Source organism: Aspergillus viridinutans, assembly GCF_018404265.1.
Source record: "Aspergillus viridinutans IFM 47045 DNA, scaffold_4, whole genome shotgun sequence".
Classification (NCBI taxonomy): domain Eukaryota; kingdom Fungi; phylum Ascomycota; class Eurotiomycetes; order Eurotiales; family Aspergillaceae; genus Aspergillus; species Aspergillus viridinutans.
In genome coordinates this window covers 2,332,628-2,351,693 of record NW_025091220.1, presented here as the reverse complement: position 1 = coordinate 2,351,693, position 19,066 = coordinate 2,332,628, and the positions used below count along the sequence as shown (strand labels likewise).

The 19,066-nt window shown below is 50.0% G+C and overlaps 9 protein-coding genes across 9 annotated transcripts; 4 read left to right on the top strand and 5 right to left on the bottom strand.

Annotated features, from left to right (window-relative positions):
* Window positions 1-1,469: 1,469 nt before the first annotated feature.
* Window positions 1,470-4,388, bottom strand: Aspvir_006763 (putative transmembrane glycoprotein; the record flags this gene model as incomplete). The annotated part of the gene is made up of 1 exon (XM_043269955.1): window positions 1,470-4,388. One exon carries the CDS (start codon window positions 4,386-4,388, stop codon window positions 1,470-1,472), a length of 2,919 nt encoding a protein of 972 aa, XP_043125890.1.
* A 570-nt stretch (window positions 4,389-4,958) lies between these two features.
* On the bottom strand, window positions 4,959-5,450 carry Aspvir_006762 (GNAT family N-acetyltransferase; the record flags this gene model as incomplete). Its single annotated transcript, XM_043269954.1, has 1 exon — window positions 4,959-5,450. One exon carries the CDS (start codon window positions 5,448-5,450, stop codon window positions 4,959-4,961), a length of 492 nt encoding a protein of 163 aa, XP_043125889.1.
* Window positions 5,451-5,939: 489 nt separating this feature from the next.
* Aspvir_006761 (mitotic-spindle organizing protein 1) lies at window positions 5,940-6,386 on the top strand (the record flags this gene model as incomplete). The annotated part of the gene is made up of 3 exons (XM_043269953.1): window positions 5,940-6,017; window positions 6,135-6,212; window positions 6,309-6,386. 3 exons carry the CDS (start codon window positions 5,940-5,942, stop codon window positions 6,384-6,386), a joined length of 234 nt encoding a protein of 77 aa, XP_043125888.1.
* Window positions 6,387-6,788: 402 nt separating this feature from the next.
* On the bottom strand, window positions 6,789-8,209 carry Aspvir_006760 (CUE domain-containing protein; the record flags this gene model as incomplete). The annotated part of the gene is made up of 4 exons (XM_043269952.1): window positions 6,789-7,510; window positions 7,570-7,791; window positions 7,849-8,137; window positions 8,189-8,209. The coding sequence occupies 4 exons, from the start codon at window positions 8,207-8,209 to the stop codon at window positions 6,789-6,791; spliced, it is 1,254 nt and encodes a 417-aa protein (XP_043125887.1).
* A 785-nt stretch (window positions 8,210-8,994) lies between these two features.
* On the top strand, window positions 8,995-10,894 carry Aspvir_006759 (putative ATP dependent RNA helicase; the record flags this gene model as incomplete). Its single annotated transcript, XM_043269951.1, has 3 exons — window positions 8,995-9,006; window positions 9,037-10,695; window positions 10,763-10,894. 3 exons carry the CDS (start codon window positions 8,995-8,997, stop codon window positions 10,892-10,894), a joined length of 1,803 nt encoding a protein of 600 aa, XP_043125886.1.
* Window positions 10,895-11,368: 474 nt separating this feature from the next.
* Window positions 11,369-12,303, top strand: Aspvir_006758 (PITH domain-containing protein; the record flags this gene model as incomplete). Its single annotated transcript, XM_043269950.1, has 3 exons — window positions 11,369-11,513; window positions 11,576-11,687; window positions 11,883-12,303. The coding sequence occupies 3 exons, from the start codon at window positions 11,369-11,371 to the stop codon at window positions 12,301-12,303; spliced, it is 678 nt and encodes a 225-aa protein (XP_043125885.1).
* Window positions 12,304-12,620: 317 nt separating this feature from the next.
* On the bottom strand, window positions 12,621-13,486 carry Aspvir_006757 (ESCRT-III subunit protein VPS20; the record flags this gene model as incomplete). The annotated part of the gene is made up of 3 exons (XM_043269949.1): window positions 12,621-12,839; window positions 12,906-13,269; window positions 13,443-13,486. 3 exons carry the CDS (start codon window positions 13,484-13,486, stop codon window positions 12,621-12,623), a joined length of 627 nt encoding a protein of 208 aa, XP_043125884.1.
* A 379-nt stretch (window positions 13,487-13,865) lies between these two features.
* Window positions 13,866-16,195, top strand: Aspvir_006756 (putative AAA family ATPase/60S ribosome export protein Rix7; the record flags this gene model as incomplete). Its single annotated transcript, XM_043269948.1, has 3 exons — window positions 13,866-13,919; window positions 13,992-14,240; window positions 14,288-16,195. The coding sequence occupies 3 exons, from the start codon at window positions 13,866-13,868 to the stop codon at window positions 16,193-16,195; spliced, it is 2,211 nt and encodes a 736-aa protein (XP_043125883.1).
* Window positions 16,196-16,578: 383 nt separating this feature from the next.
* Window positions 16,579-18,951, bottom strand: erb1 (ribosome biogenesis protein ERB1; the record flags this gene model as incomplete). Its single annotated transcript, XM_043269947.1, has 1 exon — window positions 16,579-18,951. One exon carries the CDS (start codon window positions 18,949-18,951, stop codon window positions 16,579-16,581), a length of 2,373 nt encoding a protein of 790 aa, XP_043125882.1.
* Between the last annotated feature and the right edge of the window lie 115 nt (window positions 18,952-19,066).

The window sequence follows — 19,066 nt, the reverse complement described above, 5'->3', positions numbered from 1 at the left end:
GGGAAGGGCTCGGCGTTGATCGATTTGAGGGGACGAAGGAGGAGGAGGGGAGGAAAAAGGCGGAAGAGACAAAGCACGAAGAACTGGCCTGAGGGCAAGGGCAGCCAGTACGGCAGTAAGGTACAGTAAGCGGTGGTATTTACTGCCTACCTTTACCTAGGTACCTACCTACAGACCTGGAGCTGGATCACCTCTAGGTGGCGGTAGTGATCCACCGATGATGATGATGGTGATGATGAAAATGACGATAGTGATGAAATATTATCATCTAAACACTTGAACAGTGAAGAGAGAAAGCAGAGATGTGAGAGAAAGAAATGTGCTTTATTTTTCGTCTTCTTCAGACTAAGAATCTCGAATTGGTCGCTGTCACGAGGTGTACTGGCCTGGATTTTGCCTTAGGCTTCCATTGTCATTTTTCAACACTACCTCTACCAAGGTATCTTAATCACAGGTACCTGAGACATTATCATAATTGATATCTTCTTTATGCTGTCTGAGGGAAGTAATAAATGAACCTACACAGGCCTATTAATGACTCGATATTGTCGATCATAGAGATCCTTGCATATGTGACAAAATCCTTGTAGGTATCTCTATCTAGTCTACGGAGTACCTTGCCCTATAAACGACTTCAGGTTGGCAATATCATCTTTTCCAACGATTCGAAGTCTTCTAGTCGCGTGTTCCGGTCGCCAGGGAATGGAACACAGAGCTGACACTGCCGGTATTCTGAATTCGGCAATCCGCTTACCTAGGAACCAGAAGTAACTGATTAATGTACAAGGTTTGATCCTTCCCGACTATTATTTGAGAAGTATATCTCCTAGTCCCATTATTATTGCACATTTGATGGTGTATGACAAACCCTTGCTGATGCCTGGTGTCCAGAGCAGTCTCTAAGCAGAAGGTGGTCAAGTGTCTGCACTAATACATACATACATACATGGGATGATCTATCGACAGTTACCTACCTTAATATCAGAAGTGTGCATTACCTCTGTGTAAACCTGGCGCGTCCTGATATGCATAAAAGCTACTAAATAGGGATTTATTAACCACTTACATTATTACATATCTGTTTTATCACTAGATAGATAGCTTCCAAGTTTCATAGTGAAGAATGGTTTGACTTCCATGATTCCAGGTGGGTTGATACTAGTTTAACCAAGTATGGCTGTATTGATGACACCATGATGATCTAGGTGCCAGTCTCTCAAGCATGAACCAAACAGGAGACGGAAATACCTTAAGAAATGAAGTAAATAGAGAAATTCACTAGGTTCTTCAAGACCGTGGCCGGCCACTATGTATCTAAACAGAACAGCCACCTTGGGAATCAATAATACACCCCGTAATGACAATAAAACCCAAAAGGCACAGCCATCACACTGAAACCTTTGACGATGAAATGATAAAACAGCCACAAGAAGTGTGAAATGATAAATGCTCTATTTGACTGGACAAGATCACACAAAAGTAGCGTCGCTCCTGACACTGTTTACAATATCCCTTTGTACACTGTCGCCAGGTTGCTCAATGCTGACAGACTGACGATTTCTCCATCGTTGGTCATAATTCATGGTCTGGTCGCCCCCGTTCTCCATGCCAGCAAACCGCACCAGACTCACCCGGCGTACGGTACTGTCGACTGGAACCGATGAGGTTGAAGGACTCCTCCGTAGCGAAAACCGATGGGTGCTAAAATCTCCTTGCAAATAAGGATTGCCCCGGTACCATCGACGTTGACTCCCACAAGAATCTTCATTTACGTTCTGGGACTCGTCTGAGGTATCGACCAGGTTTCCGTGCTCCAACCGTCGAATGCTACCCAGGCTTGTTTCGCTGAAGAACCGGGGAAGTGGCGGGATGATCTTGGAATAATTCTGCGCTAGGCTCGATTGGCTTTGCTTTTTGGGTAATGGAACGATAGGTCGGACGCTCGAGGCTTCTAGACCTAGTGACTGCAAGAAGGCCGAATTGCGGTTGTCCTCTGTATAGACGGACGCAGACATTGCTGACATCGCCATCGAACCCGGACGGTCCTGGATGTACGACTGTCGACGACCATCGTTGTAGATAGAACTTGACATTGTGTCCGCGCGACTGGCCGTACTTCGAGCTCTCTCCAGAGCGCGGAGACCAGAGGATGTCCGGCGTGTGAATTGCGCTGAGAACATGGGGTTGGATGAGTTTCTATTCTTCGCCCGGTAATGAACGAAGGCTTCCAGTGAATCGGATTCTGAAATAGTTGGACTTTCTGGCTCCACAGCCCGCACCGTGAGCTGTCTTGGATGGTCAAGGATCCTGAATTCCACGCTGTTTCTCCCACGAGGGGGAGGCCGGGGGAACAGGGGAGCAAGATTTCCAACACTGCTCTCATCGCTTTGCAGAGAAACGTGAGTGTTTTGCCATGATACTCGAACCACTCCATGTCCAGGAGGCCCGAGCCCTCCAGCTCCATGACCTGCACCGCTCAGCCTTACCGGTAGCCCCGAGGCTACAGATGAAATGCCGCTCGAGCGCCTGGAGTACCTTCGGGACCTAGACGAGGCCGCCGAATTTCTTTTCAGTGATCTTCTTGGCTGTATAGATTTGAGGGGCTCTCGTTTTGTGGAATTGGCCGTTGTTCGTCTATGTAATGAGGGACTGCTCTGGAATGACAGTCGTTTATTCTGGGAAGGAATGTCCTCTGCTTGTTTATCTCCTTGCGGGTTATGGCGTGTCAAGGGGGCAAAGTCCCATTCGATCGTCGAATGTGAAAGAGAGTTTTCCTTGTCGTCCGAATCGTGCGCTTGCCTGCTGTCTTCTAGTGATTTTTCGCTCCACAAAGGTCTCAGCTCCAATTTTGGCGGCTTTGAGGATGGCGACGGGCTCCTGAGGATGACAGGAGGGTCATCAGGTTTGACCGCTTCATATGGCCGGCACGGAGGGAGATCCGAAGGAGTTAGTCTCGGATCTTTCTCAGTCGGAAATTGCCCTTCTTCTTGCGTTGCAGCTTTCGGCTTGCGCTTGTGGCGCCAACAGCAGAAGAGTGCCAAGAGAACCATCACGAAAACAATAGGAATCACTACCGCAATGGCAATGATGCCGGCTTTCTTTCCGTGGGCACCACTGCCATTGTTCGAGTCTGCTGATTTAGCTACGCTACCGTCTTGTCGGTCCCCTCGCACAGCGCGGATAATAAACTGTTCGCTGTCTTCTGCAGTCCCCTCACGAGCAGTCAACGTGATGGGGAAGCTACCCGGTGCAAGATACGAGGGGACATGTCCATAAAGAGTCTTGTTATCAGAGTTGTACCGCAGCCAGGGCAGTCGCTGACCAAGATTCACTTCGAGTCGGACTGAGTCATTCTTCAAGATCGAGTTGTTAAAGACCAGCACGAAGTCATCGCCAATCACTGCGTTGCACTCTTTGATGTCCTCTGTGAAGAATTGTGAATATTGCAGAGTGACGATCATTCGAGTGATATCTCCATACGTGTCCCTCACGGAGATTGTGACATTCTCGTTCATGGCATTGGCGGGGGGAGTGCCACTTAAGGAGATAGTATCTCTGTCGAAGGTTAACCAGCTCGGACCCTGGGCCTCAGTAGAAGTCACTTCACCGTTTCCTGGTTGTCTGCCGTCTAGGGTTAGAATGTCGCGGAAGTGACTGCTATTGAACTGCTTTCCTCTAGTGAGGAACAGAGTCTGCGTGCTCTGATTGAATGACAAAATGTGCGGACTGACGGTCATCTCAAATCTCATCGTGGCCGCACTGAAGCCGGCGACATCCGAGGCGACAAGATTGAATGTAAATGTCTGAGGCCCAGTGTTGGGGGTCGTACCGGAGAACGCGAGATTAGACGGATCAAACCGAACCCACGATGGCAGAGGGGTGTTCTGCGGGGATGTGCCATAAAAAAAGGTCGAGGTGTGAGTATTCGAGAAAGTATCATGATCAAACGAGATCACAAACGAATCCCCGGAGTGCACGAAGATGGTTGATGGTGCTGATGTAGCACCAATGGCTTCAAGTTGTGGCAGCAGTGGCTTTCCAGGCGTCGGCCCATTCTCTGCCGTGACGATCAGAGTAACTTCCATGCTTGCAGAGTCTGGCCCATTGTTGGCCACGAGTTTGAATTTGTTCGGTCCCGTATCTAGACTTGTAGGAGTACCGGATAAGGTCCGGCTTGAACTGTCTAAGTGTAGCCATGAAGGCGCACTTTGCAGAGAATATTGTGTTCCCGCTTCTGTACCGCCGAAAGTCCCCGGTGAGAAGACGAAGTGGAAAGGCCGTGAGACTCGAGCCACAGGCGGTAATTGCGCGTTTATCGGGTAGTTTGAAACTAGACTTGCGTTGACAGCGACGAGCAGTGCCAGGACGACCAACGCGATGAGTGCCATAGCTCGTCGAAGCCTCAAATGCTGTTCTGGGGCCACAGAGGAGGAAGCTCGCTTGGGTTAACCGTCAAACCATCCAGACACCGGACACTTGGATACGGACAAGAGTGTCGGACGAGGACACGAACGAGTGCGACAAGTATGAGAGGACGTCGTAGGCTACCCACCCTTCTTCAGGGTGATTCCGCCGAAGAACCAGCCATCTGACAAAGGAGCGGCGCGAAAACGACCACCCTTTCAAGGAATCCATGCCTGAATATTTTTGACGTCACTCAAGTATGGGAGCGAAGAATTGGTTCAAATTCCGTTCCGCGCGACGGACTAAAAATCACGTTGTGCTATGCGCGGTCCTGCAAGGGGGCATGAATTGATACTACCGCCAAGGAGCGAAGGAGGAAAGGCGAACCCCGGTCTCGAGATTATCCCTTGGAGTACCCAGGGGAACTAATAAGAGAGATACAGAAAAGACATTGTCGCATCTATCTCGAATCTTAAGGAGCTCAAGGGGAAGAGCTTTCGGTCAAGCCAGGCTCAAAGGGTTCAGAAATTGGAGCCTGAGAAATCCAAAGGGTCTCAATCGCGTTCGAGGTCAAGGACCATCCGAATTCCAGTACGACCTGGCGCGTAGTAGTCGGCAACCTCCTCCCGTTCTTCAAACCCACTGCGATTGTACAATGATCGAGCGGGCTCCCTGGCCTTGTCCACCCATAACTGAATGTGTTGGCAGCCTTCCTTCTGTAGACGTTGCCGAATGTAGTTCATAAGCTGCATCCCGATGCCCTGCCGACGAAATGCCTCTACAACACAGACTTTGTGCAGTAAAGCTACTCCTTTCTGCCGAACATAGACAGCATAGGCGACTAAACGATGCGGTACACCGGAAGCTGTGCTGACCGCATACAAGACCCTGGTGTTAGGCTTCTTCTTCCAAAGGTCCTCTCCAAAGGCGAATGCCTCGTTAGCCGGGAAAGTCTTCTTCTCAATCCGTGCAATTTGTGCGAGGATCTCGAATGCCTGGTCTTTGCCTAAAGCATGAATATCTGATATGGTTAAATTGACTGACATCGTCGATCCTGCAAAGTCTCCCAGACGATCTACATTCAGGACTGTAAGAGACAATAAGGCGAGGGGACGACAGTGTTTCAGGGATGCTACTCCCCTAGCTAATTCGGCATGAAGGAGGTAGCCCGAAACACACCACACTGAAGAATGGAGAAAAGGAAGCTCAGAGTTTAAGGTACCTTTTGGCAACAAGCAGACTTCCGACTGAAGAACTTTCGCCCAGAAAAGGAATTCACGCCTGAGGCAGACGAAAGGCTCATAGGAGATAGCTGAAGTAGCCAATCAGGTTCATCCATCACCAACTGCACAGAACCCCACCGGACGATCAATAAGGTAAATTCATAAACAGTAGTAGGCGACTAAGGTACTCTCAGGTAGACAAGGTACCTTGGGTACGGCTTAGTTTACATTCTCCAATACAAGGTCAAGGCCATCGGATTCCCAAAAGCTGCACAAGTCAAACATCGGCTGTTGCATCCATAATCACTGGAAATGCCCCCGCAAGCTGAGGACAAGCGCCAGGCCGCCCGCGAAGTCATCGACATTCTTCACGAAATCTCAACCCTCCTGGTATGTGCTTTCACCTCTCCATTCTCCATTATGGCTTTGTGCTATGTAGCCTTCTTTCGGCAAGATGTCTGGCAGCAGTTGAGACGTCAACTGACGCATGGCGTGAACCTGGTCTAGAACACGAATCTGGACCGAACAGAGCTCTCCCTCTGTGTGTCTCTCATCGAAAATGGAGTCAATCCTGACGCCCTGGCGGTAAGTTTCTATCCTCTTTTTTTTGTTGGAAAGACACGCCTCGTCGTGATTGATGGGCTAGGACTAACACAATGCTATGCCATTGACTGGGTGTAGACTGTTATAACTGATCTTAGGAAGGAAGCTGCGGCAACCTCGCGCGGTCTTGCGAATAAGCACTCCATGCCTGAATAATTGCTTCTAAGTGCTCCGCTGTTTGCAAGCTAGACATTTTGCTATTTCACTCGGCCTTCAACTAGCCGGCATATCATGGTTCTTGGTGGCGTCAAGGTGACCTGGCTTTCCTGATTTCTTCTCTGTCTATTTTGTGCGAATCTTTACGTTTCTTCATCTGGGTTGGGACAGGACGATACCCTTTACGAAATATAACCACAACTACTGGTATTTTGAAATCGCTGCTCAGAGTTGTAAGCTTTAAATACTTCGATTTCCCATGCCTGCGTTATGGCACCCCTGGTATCATAGAATCGACTATAAAGACAAATAGAGAATGGTGGTAGGAAGACAGGACAAACAAGGAGACGCAACAGTTGATAACTGCTGACAAAAGACACGTGGTCAAGGGCTGGTCGCTTACTATGACTTTCCAGCGGCCTGTGTGTGTTTGCCATCATTTGTAGAACCAACCTCACCGGCCATCGCCTCTGCTGTAGCCTTCTTGATACGATCAGCTTCGTCAGCATTATTCTGCTCTTTGCCCTTAGTATCTCTCTCATCTTCGCTGTCTCCCAGGCTGAACGGATCATTCTCTGCGACAGGCGATGGCTCCACTGTGGCCAGCGGCTGCCATTTGCTCGACTTGCCTCCCGTGGACGTGCGTTTGGCCGGGTCGGAAGTATCATAAAGATAGCCGATCTCGGATGGCGGACCCTCCTGAAAAGATACCTTACGTCTGTCAGGTGAGGGAGAAGCTGATTTGTACAAATTTGGGTTGGCAAGTGGTCTCCTTGGTGGTTGGGGTGGAGGTGCTGCAGCAAAATTAGCAATGGCCGCAGAAAGAGTAGGGTTGACGGGACCGGGCAGACCTTCAGAGTCTCTCAGTTCCAGCGCAGAGAAGTCGTCGCTCAACAACTGAGGGTCAGCATCGTAACGTTCGCGGTCACCGCTGCGGCGACCCATATCGCCACTCCTTCTTGGTCGACTGTAACCCTGGCCTTCACCATAGCGCTGGCTAGATGGACCCTCATCGACGTCTTCACCGTCAATTCGCTTTTTGAGATTCTGGACCCAAGAGTTCACTTTGGACTGAGTCTCCAGGAAGCCCTTGCGAATGTTCTCGCGGATTACAGGAAGATCATCTAAGCCAAAGTGTGTTAATAATAAGCCAAGGCTGATAATATCGCGTAGCATCGCATACCGTCAAAAAAACTGTAGTCCCGCTCCTCCGACTGATCGCTTCCTCTTCTAGCCCGGTCATGTCGAGATTCATCCCAACGGGTTTGTGGTGCACGACGGTTGTAATGCTCGGCTAGTTGACGGGCATACAACTCATCCGCTTCCAATTGCCTCTGCGTCGCAGACGGACGAGGAGGCTTTGGAGGCGCTATTTCTTCTTGCTGAGCGTTGGGGTCGGTCATGCCTAAGAAAGCCATTTTGTTAATGACCGCAAGACCGGCACAGGTTCAGCTTCACATACCAAGGAGAGCATGAAAAGCCCGTTCGACATCCCAGTTGCTGGCCACCAAAACTGCCCTGACGACGGATGCTTCGATGGTGGGAAAGGCTTCTTTGAGGGTGTTCTCTGCCTGTTGCCGCGGGCTCACTGGACGGGGTGGCTTTGGCGGGGCAGCTTCTGTACCAGTTTGCTGGAGAGGGGCAGTGGTAACACCGGATTCTTGAGGTTCATCATCGAAATCCAAGGGACGCGCAGTCGTCGGCGACTCCGGTTTAGGACTATTAGGGCCAGCTGCCGATTTGCTGGGGGTCTTGGGAGAGGTTAGTTGTTATCATGTCACAAAGGGCACATGGCAGCCTACCATCTTGTCCTCGTCCGACATATGGCTCGGAATGATTTCGATCTCAGTTGGTCGAAGGAGTGTACTTGTGCAGAGAGTATGAAGGTCTGTTGCGCGAGGCTTACGTCCCAAAGTAAAATTCAAAGTATTAGATAAAGGTATCTGCACGGAGTAGGCAGAAAGCAATTCAGTGTCATAAGGTAGCTGTTATTATTGGAAGACCACCTCCTATCCAAAGCTCTAGCCAACGGCTGCTTGTGATTGGGTTCAGACCCGGAGTGACGTTTGTGGCACGTGATACAGAAGTCCCGCCTTACCTAATCTACGTACTATCATATCTCTGAGCCTCAATTATCTGGAAGCAGTACCTCCTCAGAGGAGGTAAAGAATAATTTACTATAACTTACAATAAATCTGCAGCTTACTTCCTTCTGAGCTTGGATGTGCATGGCCTGAGCACTCTGCATAAACGGGGTCTATGTCACCCATTCAATATGTCTCAATCGTGTTCCGTCTTAAACCTCAAGGCTCTGACCAGTTGAATTTACATCACTGAAAGTGGTTGATACCAACATTAACAATGGCTTCAGAATTGGAAATCTCCTCCACGTTCATTCCAGCCTTATACAAGCCGGCTGCATTACTACCAATTGCAAGACATCGCCAAAGCTTGCTTTATCTAGTCGAAACATACCCTGTCACGATTGTCGTTGGACAAACTGGCAGTGGAAAAACAACACAGCTGCCACAGTATCTAGATCAAGCGGGATGGTGTGCAGATGGAAAAGCCATAGCTGTCACTCAGGTATTGTTCAATGCCCTCCACCATGGCCCAGTACGTCAGTATGTGATTGCTAAGCTGGCAACAGCCGCGTCGGGTGGCTGCCACCACTGTCGCAGCTCGAGTGGCCGAGGAGATGCGCTGCAAATTAGGCGAAGAAGTGGGATATTCGATCCGTTTTGAAGACGTGACTTCAGCTTCAACAAGAATCAAGTTCCTAACTGATGGAATGTTGCTACGAGAGGTCCTCGTAGATCCTCTGCTTTCTCGGTATTCGGTAATTATGGTCGATGAGGCACATGAGCGATCATTGAGTACCGATATTCTTCTTGGAATACTCAAAAAGATCATGAAGAGACGCCCCGAGCTCCGGATCGTGGTCAGTAGTGCGACTTTGCAAGCTGAAGACTTTCTGAAATTCTTCGCCGGTGATGAATTTCAGGGCGAAGGAGAAGCCGGCGAAATGGGAGGAAGCATCGGAAGAATTATTAGTCTTGAGGGACGAATGTATCCTGTCGACATTCTGTACCTCGAAAACCCAGCAGAAGATTATGTGGAAAGAACCGTCAAAACTGTATTTGACATACATTTGCAAGAAGGAGACGGTGATATTTTGGTTTTCCTGACTGGCCGAGAGGAGATCGAGACCACGATCCAATTGATAACGGAACGCGCTGCTACCCTGCATCCTAAAGCACCAGCTCTTCTACCGCTTCCTCTTTATTCTGGTCTCACAACGGATCAGCAGATGTACGTCTTCGAGCCAGCCCCTGAAAACACACGCAAGGTCATCGTGTCGACCAACATCGCAGAAGCTTCAGTCACTATCAACGGTATAGTATACGTCGTCGATTGCGGATTTGCCAAGCTCAGAGCCTATAATCCAAGCACAGGCATAGAGACATTGACGGCTGTCCCGATATCAAAAGCAGCCGCTGTTCAGCGAGCAGGTCGCGCTGGTAGAACGAAGCCAGGCAAGTGCTTCCGTCTCTATACTCAGCAGGCCTATGAAAGATTACCCGACGCTACCGTTCCTGAAATCCAACGCTCGAACCTGGCCCCTGTGATCATGCAGCTCAAGGCCCTGGGTATTGACAATATAGTACGATTCGATTTCTTGACACCTCCTCCTGCGGACTTGGTGATACGTGCCTTTGAGCTTCTATACTCGCTTGGAGCAGTCGATGACTATGCGAAACTTACCAATCCATTGGGGATGCGAATGGCCGAACTCGCCTTAGATCCCATGTTGGCAAAAGTCCTTCTCAGCGCGCGATCCTTCAACTGTTTGAGTGAGATTCTTTCCATCGCTGCTATGATCAGTCTCCAAGGTTCTGTGTGGGTGCAGCATGAAGGCGATAAGAAGTCGGCGGAGAGCAGCCGCAGAAAGTTTGCCGTTGAAGAAGGGGATCACTTGACCTACCTCAATGTGTACCAGGCGTTTGTCACGAAAGGAAAGAAAGACCCCAAATGGTGTCGGGATAATCTCTTAAACTATCGGTCGATGCAACGGGCTGTTAGCATTAGAGCTCAATTAAAACGCTACCTTGAGCGCCTTGGGTTTCAAGTGGATGAGACTCTCTCTGGTCGCCACGGAACGGCTGATCTAGCCAGACCGGCCGAACAAATTCAAAGATGTCTGACAACTGGCTACTTCGCACATGCTGCAAAAATGCAGCCAGATGGGACTTTCAAGACGGTCAGCGGAGGGCTTACTCTACATGCGCATCCAACTTCCTTAATGTTTGTACGTGCTTGCCATTGTCAGCCTCTGTCACCATACTTCTCCCATTTACTGACTGATTTATATTTAGAACCGCAAAGCAGATTGGGTCATCTTCCATGAGATATTGCAAACCGGTGAGAAAACATACATTCGTGACATCACCAAGATCGAGAAGAGCTACCTGCTCGAGTATGCGCCGGATTTTTACAAAGTCCAGTGACTCGGTCCTCTCTGTGGATCGTCGAGCCTGGGTGCTGATAACCCGAGAGTGCAACCTAGCAGGCAGTGTGCAGAGCTTCATTGCCATATAGTCTCAATCAGTAATCGGTCTAAACACAGGCTTCGTGATAGACCGTGTGTATAATGGAGCATATTGTTGACACGGCGATACTCGATTCGTGCAGTGTGGCAAGAGAAAATGTTGAATATCTTACGACAATACCCAGGAGATGAATAATCTCGATAGATAGCAGGATGGAGCGAGAACATGGTAGATCATCTCAGTGATCCCCATTTCGTAGGGATCTCCGAATGTTCCAAAGTTGAGACAAACATTACGCCCCGGAATCATAGAAGGTCCGCCGTCCTCTCAAGGTCAACGCAATACTCTCAAATTTTGTTTACAATCGTTGGTCGTCTCAAATACAAACTAACAAGAGAAAACATTCTGATACCCCTCTCGCCTTGATACAAAATGCCAGGACATCACCACCACCATCATGACCATGGCGGACATTGCCATGGAGAGGATGGACATGATCATTCGAACGATATCACCCCTGCCATTCAGTCCCTTCTTTACTCGCAGATCGCCTTCGATGCTATTACCACACTGAACGGTATGCATACGGTAGCTTTTTATATGGTCGTTCGCGGACATGGTTGTTGATGCAAAGCGCAGAAGCAACGCCTAAATCAGGAACTGCTATTGTGCAGAAGACATGGGCTGACCGATTAAATGATGAGCCTGAACTCGAAAGCGATGCGGATGAGCAGCTCTTAATGTATATCCCGTAAGTCTCGACCTCTGTTCCTTCAACTTGAATCTCTGCTGGCCGTCTCTCCGATCATTCTCGCGTTTTTGCTTTACCCCGCTGATTGCCCCTCATCAACGCTCGATTGTCGCAAAACGCACCAGTTCCACAGAAGCCAGCCCTGCCAGAAAAGCTGTGGGGATGAAGTAATGCTGAATATCCATGGTACTGCAGGTTCACTGGGCAAGTGAAATTGCACTCCTTGCTAATCTACACTGCACCCACACCGTCTGCACCCAAAACCCTGAAGCTCTTCAAGAACCGGAATGATCTAGATTTCGCAACTGCCTCTGATTTGACACCCACACAAACAATCGAGATCCCACAGCCAGTTCCCGGGTCTGACGTTTTTGAGCTGCCCCTCAATCGCGCTCATTGGAATGCGACTACTTCGATCACCTTGTTCTTCGAGGACAACTGGAGCGGGGGAGAAGATGATGTGACCAAAGTTGGATATATCGGTTTTAAAGGCCAGTATATGGCTCTGAACCGTGAACCGGTCAGTTTCCTCTACGAAGCTGCTGCAAACCCTAGCGATCATGTAGCCATTCCGGGTGTCAGCGGTGTAGGAGGGAGAGTAATGCCTGGTCAATGATTTGTTCAGCTCCGTGGCTGGGAAAGACGGCGTCCTGGCCGACAGATAGCTAATATACGACTGTTTCCATGCCTGTCACGTTGCTTTTTGGCATGACTCAATACGATTATGTACATGACTTCAAATGAAACTAATGACACGAAACTCCAGTCTGCTGTATCTTCGACCGCGAATACTACCGATGCAAGTTTTAAGCTGTCATGGCTGTGTACAGAGAAGAGCACCGAAAGAGGGACAAAACCACCAGCGCCCGAAAATGCTTGAGTCTCTGCTGTATATATATAATGAGATCGGCAGAAGCGTATGCAATGCATACATCAGGAAGCAGGAACTGCAGTACGCGTCTTCATCCTGGCGGCTGAAACCTCCACTTCCTCTCTGTCGCCTTCTTCTTCGCCCTCGGCCACAACTGGAGGAGCGGTAGGGACCTTTGGTAAGGTGATAGCCTCTGTCTCTTGCCGTAATTTCTCCAACTCGTCCTCAACTTCGTCCTCATCCTGGTTGGACAATTGGCCCGCAAGCATCTGGCTAATTTCCTGTAATGGCATGTGGTTAGCACAACGATTGCCCCATTCACAGGGTTTAGCTCCACGTCTCTTTACCTCTTGGTAGGCCCTGGCTTCTTCAGTTTCGCCCATCAGCTTCTCTACAGCTTCGATACCCCCCATTTCCTTGTTGATAGCTTGGAGCACCTTTGTTCCCTGTTGCAAGCCAAAGACAACATCTTTCTGGACTAAGGAAAATTCCACCTGACTCGTCAGCTGCTCCAGCTGCTCCAGCTGCGCATCTGTTTTACTTAGGAGTGTTTCTTGATATTTCTTGCGACGAAGAGCCAGCAGTGCACGTCGGCGGTCATCTCGCGCAAGACATTCCTTTGCTATGGCGGTCTCGCGGTCTGTGAGAACAGTGATTCGTTTCTGATACTGACGAAGCTTATCGCGCTGATTCTTCAGATCGAGAATGGCCCTTAATACCAACAATTTTTCTCGTCAGTAGTCATTCTGCAGGCGGTTCCGGGCATGGCAAGAAGCCGGTGGGATAGGATCGCTGCTGGCGTCACATGCGGTCCGTGATAGGATGCTCAGATTGCACAATAGCAGATGAGGAGTAGCTGAAACATGAGAGAAAGGCAAACCTACCTATCCTGAGCAGAGATCTTATGAGAACTGCTTGTGTTTCCCATTGTCGCAGCATACTGGCAGTGTCAATCTTGAGTGTAGAGAAGTCGGCGATAACTACGGATATCTTACCCCAGAAAGTCAAAACACACTGGAAAATGACGTACACTCTTCAAAACTCTTGGTGCGGCGTAAGGAAAAATACCATGTGCGTACCTTACGGAGTATAGAATTTTATCTCGAGGAATGGTGACCAATCAGACAAGCGGACTCTGGAATCGTGGTATTTTTAATCTTGGAGAAAGCCGACCACGGTAAATCTATTTCCCCGATGGCCCAAAAAATATAGAGAATCGGGGGATTTTCTGATAGATTGGCATCACTATTAATGTCACGCTTTGGACGGGGCTGTTCTTGCGCAGACAGGCCCTGCGTTTGAAGAAGATGCGTCAATCCCGTGGGGTTAGGTCGACTCTGAGGCAAGGCTTGGATCGCGAGGTGAGGAGTGACCGAAAATCATGCTCGCCGCGTTTGCCTACATTTATAACGATACTGACTTTTTTATTGTAGGTTTATCAGATCGTGCGTAAGATCATCGATGATCAGGGAGAGAGCGACCGGATACGTCTCTCGGTGCCCGCGATCTACGATACCATCAAGCGATCAAATTCCAGTCTAAACAGGAAGCCGAAGAGGATATTAGAGGACAGTATTGAAAGGGTCGTGGAAGTGGTTAAAACCGACGTGCTCGGCGAAGATGAAGAAGATTCTGTGAATGGCGACTTCGAGGGTCTGGAAGAGCAAGCACAACCTGTTCCAGTACGCGACATGACATCTCTCCATGCTTCCATTTCTGACGATCACAGGAATCCAACAGCCTCAATAGGAGCATTGTAGGCGCATGGAATACCAATTCGAAACCGCAAAAGTCAGCCGATCCCAGTGCTTCTGAAAGCGCACCTACGCCTGCACCAATCCCGACCAAGCGACGACAACATGGAGGTGAATCTCAATCGTCCAAACGACGTAAGGCCGACGTGGCCGTTGATCGCTCGCCTCCGACTCATGTGAGCCTTGCGGACCTGGGTGGATTGGACGACGTGATTCAGAGCCTGGGAGATCTCCTCATCCTACCGATGACCCGTCCACAAGTTTACGTGTCTTCAAATGTTCAGCCACCCCGTGGTGTGCTATTGCATGGTCCGCCAGGTTGCGGTAAAACAATGATCGCCAATGCGTTCGCGGCAGAACTAGGCGTCCCATTCATCCCAATATCTGCTCCATCTATCGTGTCGGGAATGTCGGGAGAGTCCGAAAAGGCTCTACGAGAGCATTTCGAAGAAGCCCGAAGGCTTGCGCCTTGTCTCATTTTCATCGACGAAATTGACGCCATCACCCCGAAGCGAGAAAGTGCACAAAGAGAGATGGAGAAACGGATTGTTGCTCAACTCTTAACATGCATGGACGATTTAGCACTGGACAAAACCGACGGCAAGCCTGTGATTGTTTTAGCAGCTACCAATCGACCGGATAGTTTGGACGCGGCCCTGCGTCGCGGGGGTAGGTTTGATAAGGAAATCAACATGACCGTCCCCTCGGAACCAGTCAGAGAGCAGATTCTGAGGGCGCTTACTCGAAAAATGCGCCTCGCTGACGACCTAGACTTCAAGACTCTGGCCAAACGGACACCGGGCTTTGTCGGCGCTGATCTAAACGACTTGGTCTCCACGGCAGGCTCTGCGGCTATCAAACGATACTTGGAACTGCTCAAATCGCATGGTGGGGAAGAGATGGACATAGAAGATCCCAACGATCTGAGCCCTAAGGTCAAAGAGCTGCGACGGCTTATCAATCACGCGAAGGAGACCCCCATTGGTGACGAGACGCAGACGGTCTTTGTCTCCAATGCAGACTTTTTTACCGCTCTCCCCAAAATTCAGCCGTCCTCCAAGCGTGAGGGCTTCGCCACTATACCAGACACTACATGGGCAGACATTGGTGCTTTGGGAGGGATTCGCGAAGAACTCAATACTGCGATCGTGGACGCAATCAAGTCTCCCGAGCTCTATGAGAACGTGGGTATTACGGCGCCCACAGGTGTTCTGCTTTGGGGTCCCCCCGGCTGTGGTAAGACGTTGCTGGCCAAGGCTGTGGCCAACGAGTCGCGCGCCAACTTCATCAGTGTAAAGGGACCTGAGCTGCTCAACAAGTTCGTGGGTGAGTCAGAGCGTGCAGTACGGCAGGTCTTTGTTCGCGCCCGCTCGTCAGTCCCTTGCATTATCTTCTTCGACGAACTTGATGCCCTGGTCCCCCGCAGAGATGATGCTCTGTCCGAAGCTTCCGCGCGTGTCGTCAATACCCTGCTCACCGAGCTTGACGGCCTCGGCAGCAGTCGTCAAGGGATCTACGTGATTGCCGCCACAAACAGGCCCGATATCATCGACCCTGCGATGCTTCGTCCAGGTCGTCTTGAAACGCTCCTCTACGTCAGCCTGCCTAATCCCTTGGAGCGTGTGGAGATTTTGCAGACCCTTGTTCGCAAGCTTCCTATCGAGTTCACCGAAGATATGAGGAGGCTCGCCGAAGAATGCGAAGGATTCAGCGGTGCGGATCTGGGAAGTTTGCTGCGCCGTGCCGGTTACTCCGCGATCAAAAGACGTGATCAGATCAGCTTTGAGGATTTCGTTGCCGCTAAGGCTTTCATCCGGCCCAGTGTTACCGATCTGAAAAAGTATGAGAAGCTCAGGAGGGAGTGGAGCGGGGGCGTGTTGTAGATATCCGAATAGAGTGGCGTACAAAAGTCAACCAAAGCATTGTGTACGTACGGGATAAATGGCCATATACCAAAAGCTTTGCATGTGCAGATGCTGACAATCTCCTCGCTGCTCGGAAATTTACGATCGATGAGTCTACCAATGGTTTATTTTCCACGTAAAATCTCCAAAAATCGGAATCGGGATGCGGAGGTTGCTTGGATCATCAGATGAGGACCTAATTTTGAGGAAAGCATTTTTATAAGGACAATAACTTTTATAAAGCGGATATATCTATGGAACAAAAAATTTTGATGCACACCAAGACGCCTCTCATGTGGACATGACATGATAAATTAACAGTTGGAAAACCCAATAATGTACGCTTCGAAATCGACATGTAATTACATCCAGAGGCGGCAAGTTCCATCCGCGCCTGCACTGACACACCACGGTTCTCTAGGATGCCAGTCGACGTCCAACACACCGAGCTCGCCAGTGACTTTGTGTCCCTTGAGAACCTTGAGCGGTACAATGGTGGCATTGCTGAGCATATCTCCGGTAACACTGCCGTGGAAGATTTGAAGCGAGCCGTCGTCACTGGCATCTGCAAACAAGGGGTAGCGGCCGCCTGGGTGGAACTTGACAGCACGAATGGCCTTGCGGTGGTACCGCAGCGTCTTGTACGGACGCTGCGACAGTTCGAGATCATGCCAAAGGAGACGGCGATCATACGAGCCGACAATAAGATTGTCTCCACCAGAAGCGGTGGAGGAAGTCGGGTGGATGTCGAAGGAAGAAATCCAGCGAGCACCAGGTTGTAAAATCTTGACGAGAAGTTGACGTGAAAGATCGTATGCGCGAATGCTTCGCTGGTTTGCGACAAAGAGGATCGGTTTCGAGGGGTGGAAGTGAGCAGCCTGAGGAGGACCACCACCCTTGATACGCCTGCGGAAGGGGTACTGAGTCAGATGCTTGGAAAGAGTGTGGATCGCAATGGCCACGGAGGCTGGAGTTGATGAGCCGGGGCAGACCGTGACAAAGTAGTCACCACGTCGATGCCACGAAAGGGACTTGGCAACGTAGCGAAGAGGGATGACAGCGCAGACTCCCAAATCAGCAAGTGACGACGAAGGACGTATCCACTTGGGAGGGTTGTTCTTCTTGTTTGCTTCAGCACCAGTGGGAGGAGGGACAGATGCAGCATATCCCCAGCCCGCATCCAGAATCTCCAGGCTAGCTTTTTCAATTGCTGGGTCGACAATTGGAGGAACAGCAAGGAAAATGTCGTCGCCAGCCGCCGCAGCGAGGATAAGAGCATCCTTGCCCGGTCTCCAACGAACAACATTAACAGGGTCTTCCTCGCTCAATTTCACGCTCCACAACTGGCGGCCCGTAAGAAGTTCCCAAACACGGACAGTTCCGTCATCGCCACCAGTAGCCAGCCAGAGACCGGAAGGATCAACAGCCAGCGTACGTACCCGACCATTATGCCCTCTGAACACGGTAGCACAAGCAGTGGGGAATGGTTTCAACTCTTCAGGGCTCGGAAGCTTGGGCAAAAGGCTTTCAGGGTCGATGTTCAACTTGCTCCTACGAACTCTGGGGGCCAGGTAAAGATCCAGGCACCGCTCGAACTTCTCCTTGACAAAGTTTTCATAGCCAGGAACTCTGCGCAAAGAACCGAAATCGTTAGGGAGAAACTCGCGGTCCCGGTCTTCAGGGTCAGCTTCCTCCCAAGCCTTGCGTTCCTTCTGACTAGGCAAATACTCTGGAGGCGGGTGGTAACTCTCCTCATAGCCTGGAGGTGGAAGTTTAGGCGCAGGGATATGCATAGGATGATCCTTCCGCTCCGCTTCATCCGCCCAGAGATCATACTTAATGACCGTATCATCCTCCTGGTCCTCTTCCGTGGGAGGCTTGAATGGGAGAATCCGGCCTTCTCTGATTGCCTTCACAATCTTCATAACCCGCTTAGCTTCGTGTTTCGAGGGCACAAACCGCCGTTTGGGTTCTGGCGCAGCGCTCAATGGCATGATTTCCTCCTGACTGGTGAACCACTCAACTGTGGGCTCATATGGGTTGTAACCATCTTCGGGAATTTCGTTCATTTGGACTTTGCGCAGCAGCTCCAGCTCATCCTGGCTCAGCTCCAGAGGTTTACCAGTGGAAGGATCAGTAAGACCCGTCCAACCCTTGGGTATTTCAATGCTATCGAGCAGTGCATCTAAAGCTTCACCTTTCGCGGGGCGCAGAATCTTCTTCCCGTTGATGTCGTAACCGATATGAGGATACTGATCGTAAAATGAAAGAGGAATGTTGCCGATGGTGTTTGCATTCTCGTCGATATCAGAATATTCAGAATTATCGTCCGGATTGATCTCGTCGTAGACGAAGCGTTCATTCCCATTGGCGTCCTTCTCAATGCGATAGTTCAACTGTTCTTCCTCGCTCGAGCTCTCACCATCTTCCACCGCTGCGCCAAGTTCACCAGACGTGGTGTTTGACTTTTTCTTGGCTAAATCCTCTCCATCCGACGGAATCTCGTCACTGTCGAGTTCGTCTTCTTCCTCCCCATCTTCTTCATCACTAAAATCATCGATCAACTCGACCTCTGAATCGCTCTCATCCTCGTCACTCGACAGGTCGTTGGCGTTATCCGAAAGGGCTCCGTCAAGGTTGTCTGTGTTCAATTCGTCTCCAGAAAACACGCCTGCCTCCTCCTCCACATCACGGGTAACTGCCTTGCGCTTCTTAGAAGCTTTTGAAGCATTCATATTGGTGAAAAGCGGCGGCGTTCTTCCAACTAGAAAGCTTTGAACGATAAGCTGCAATTTTCTAGCAACTTTTTTTCTCTCTCTGTTTTTCTGCTTTTCCCCGAAAATGAGATTG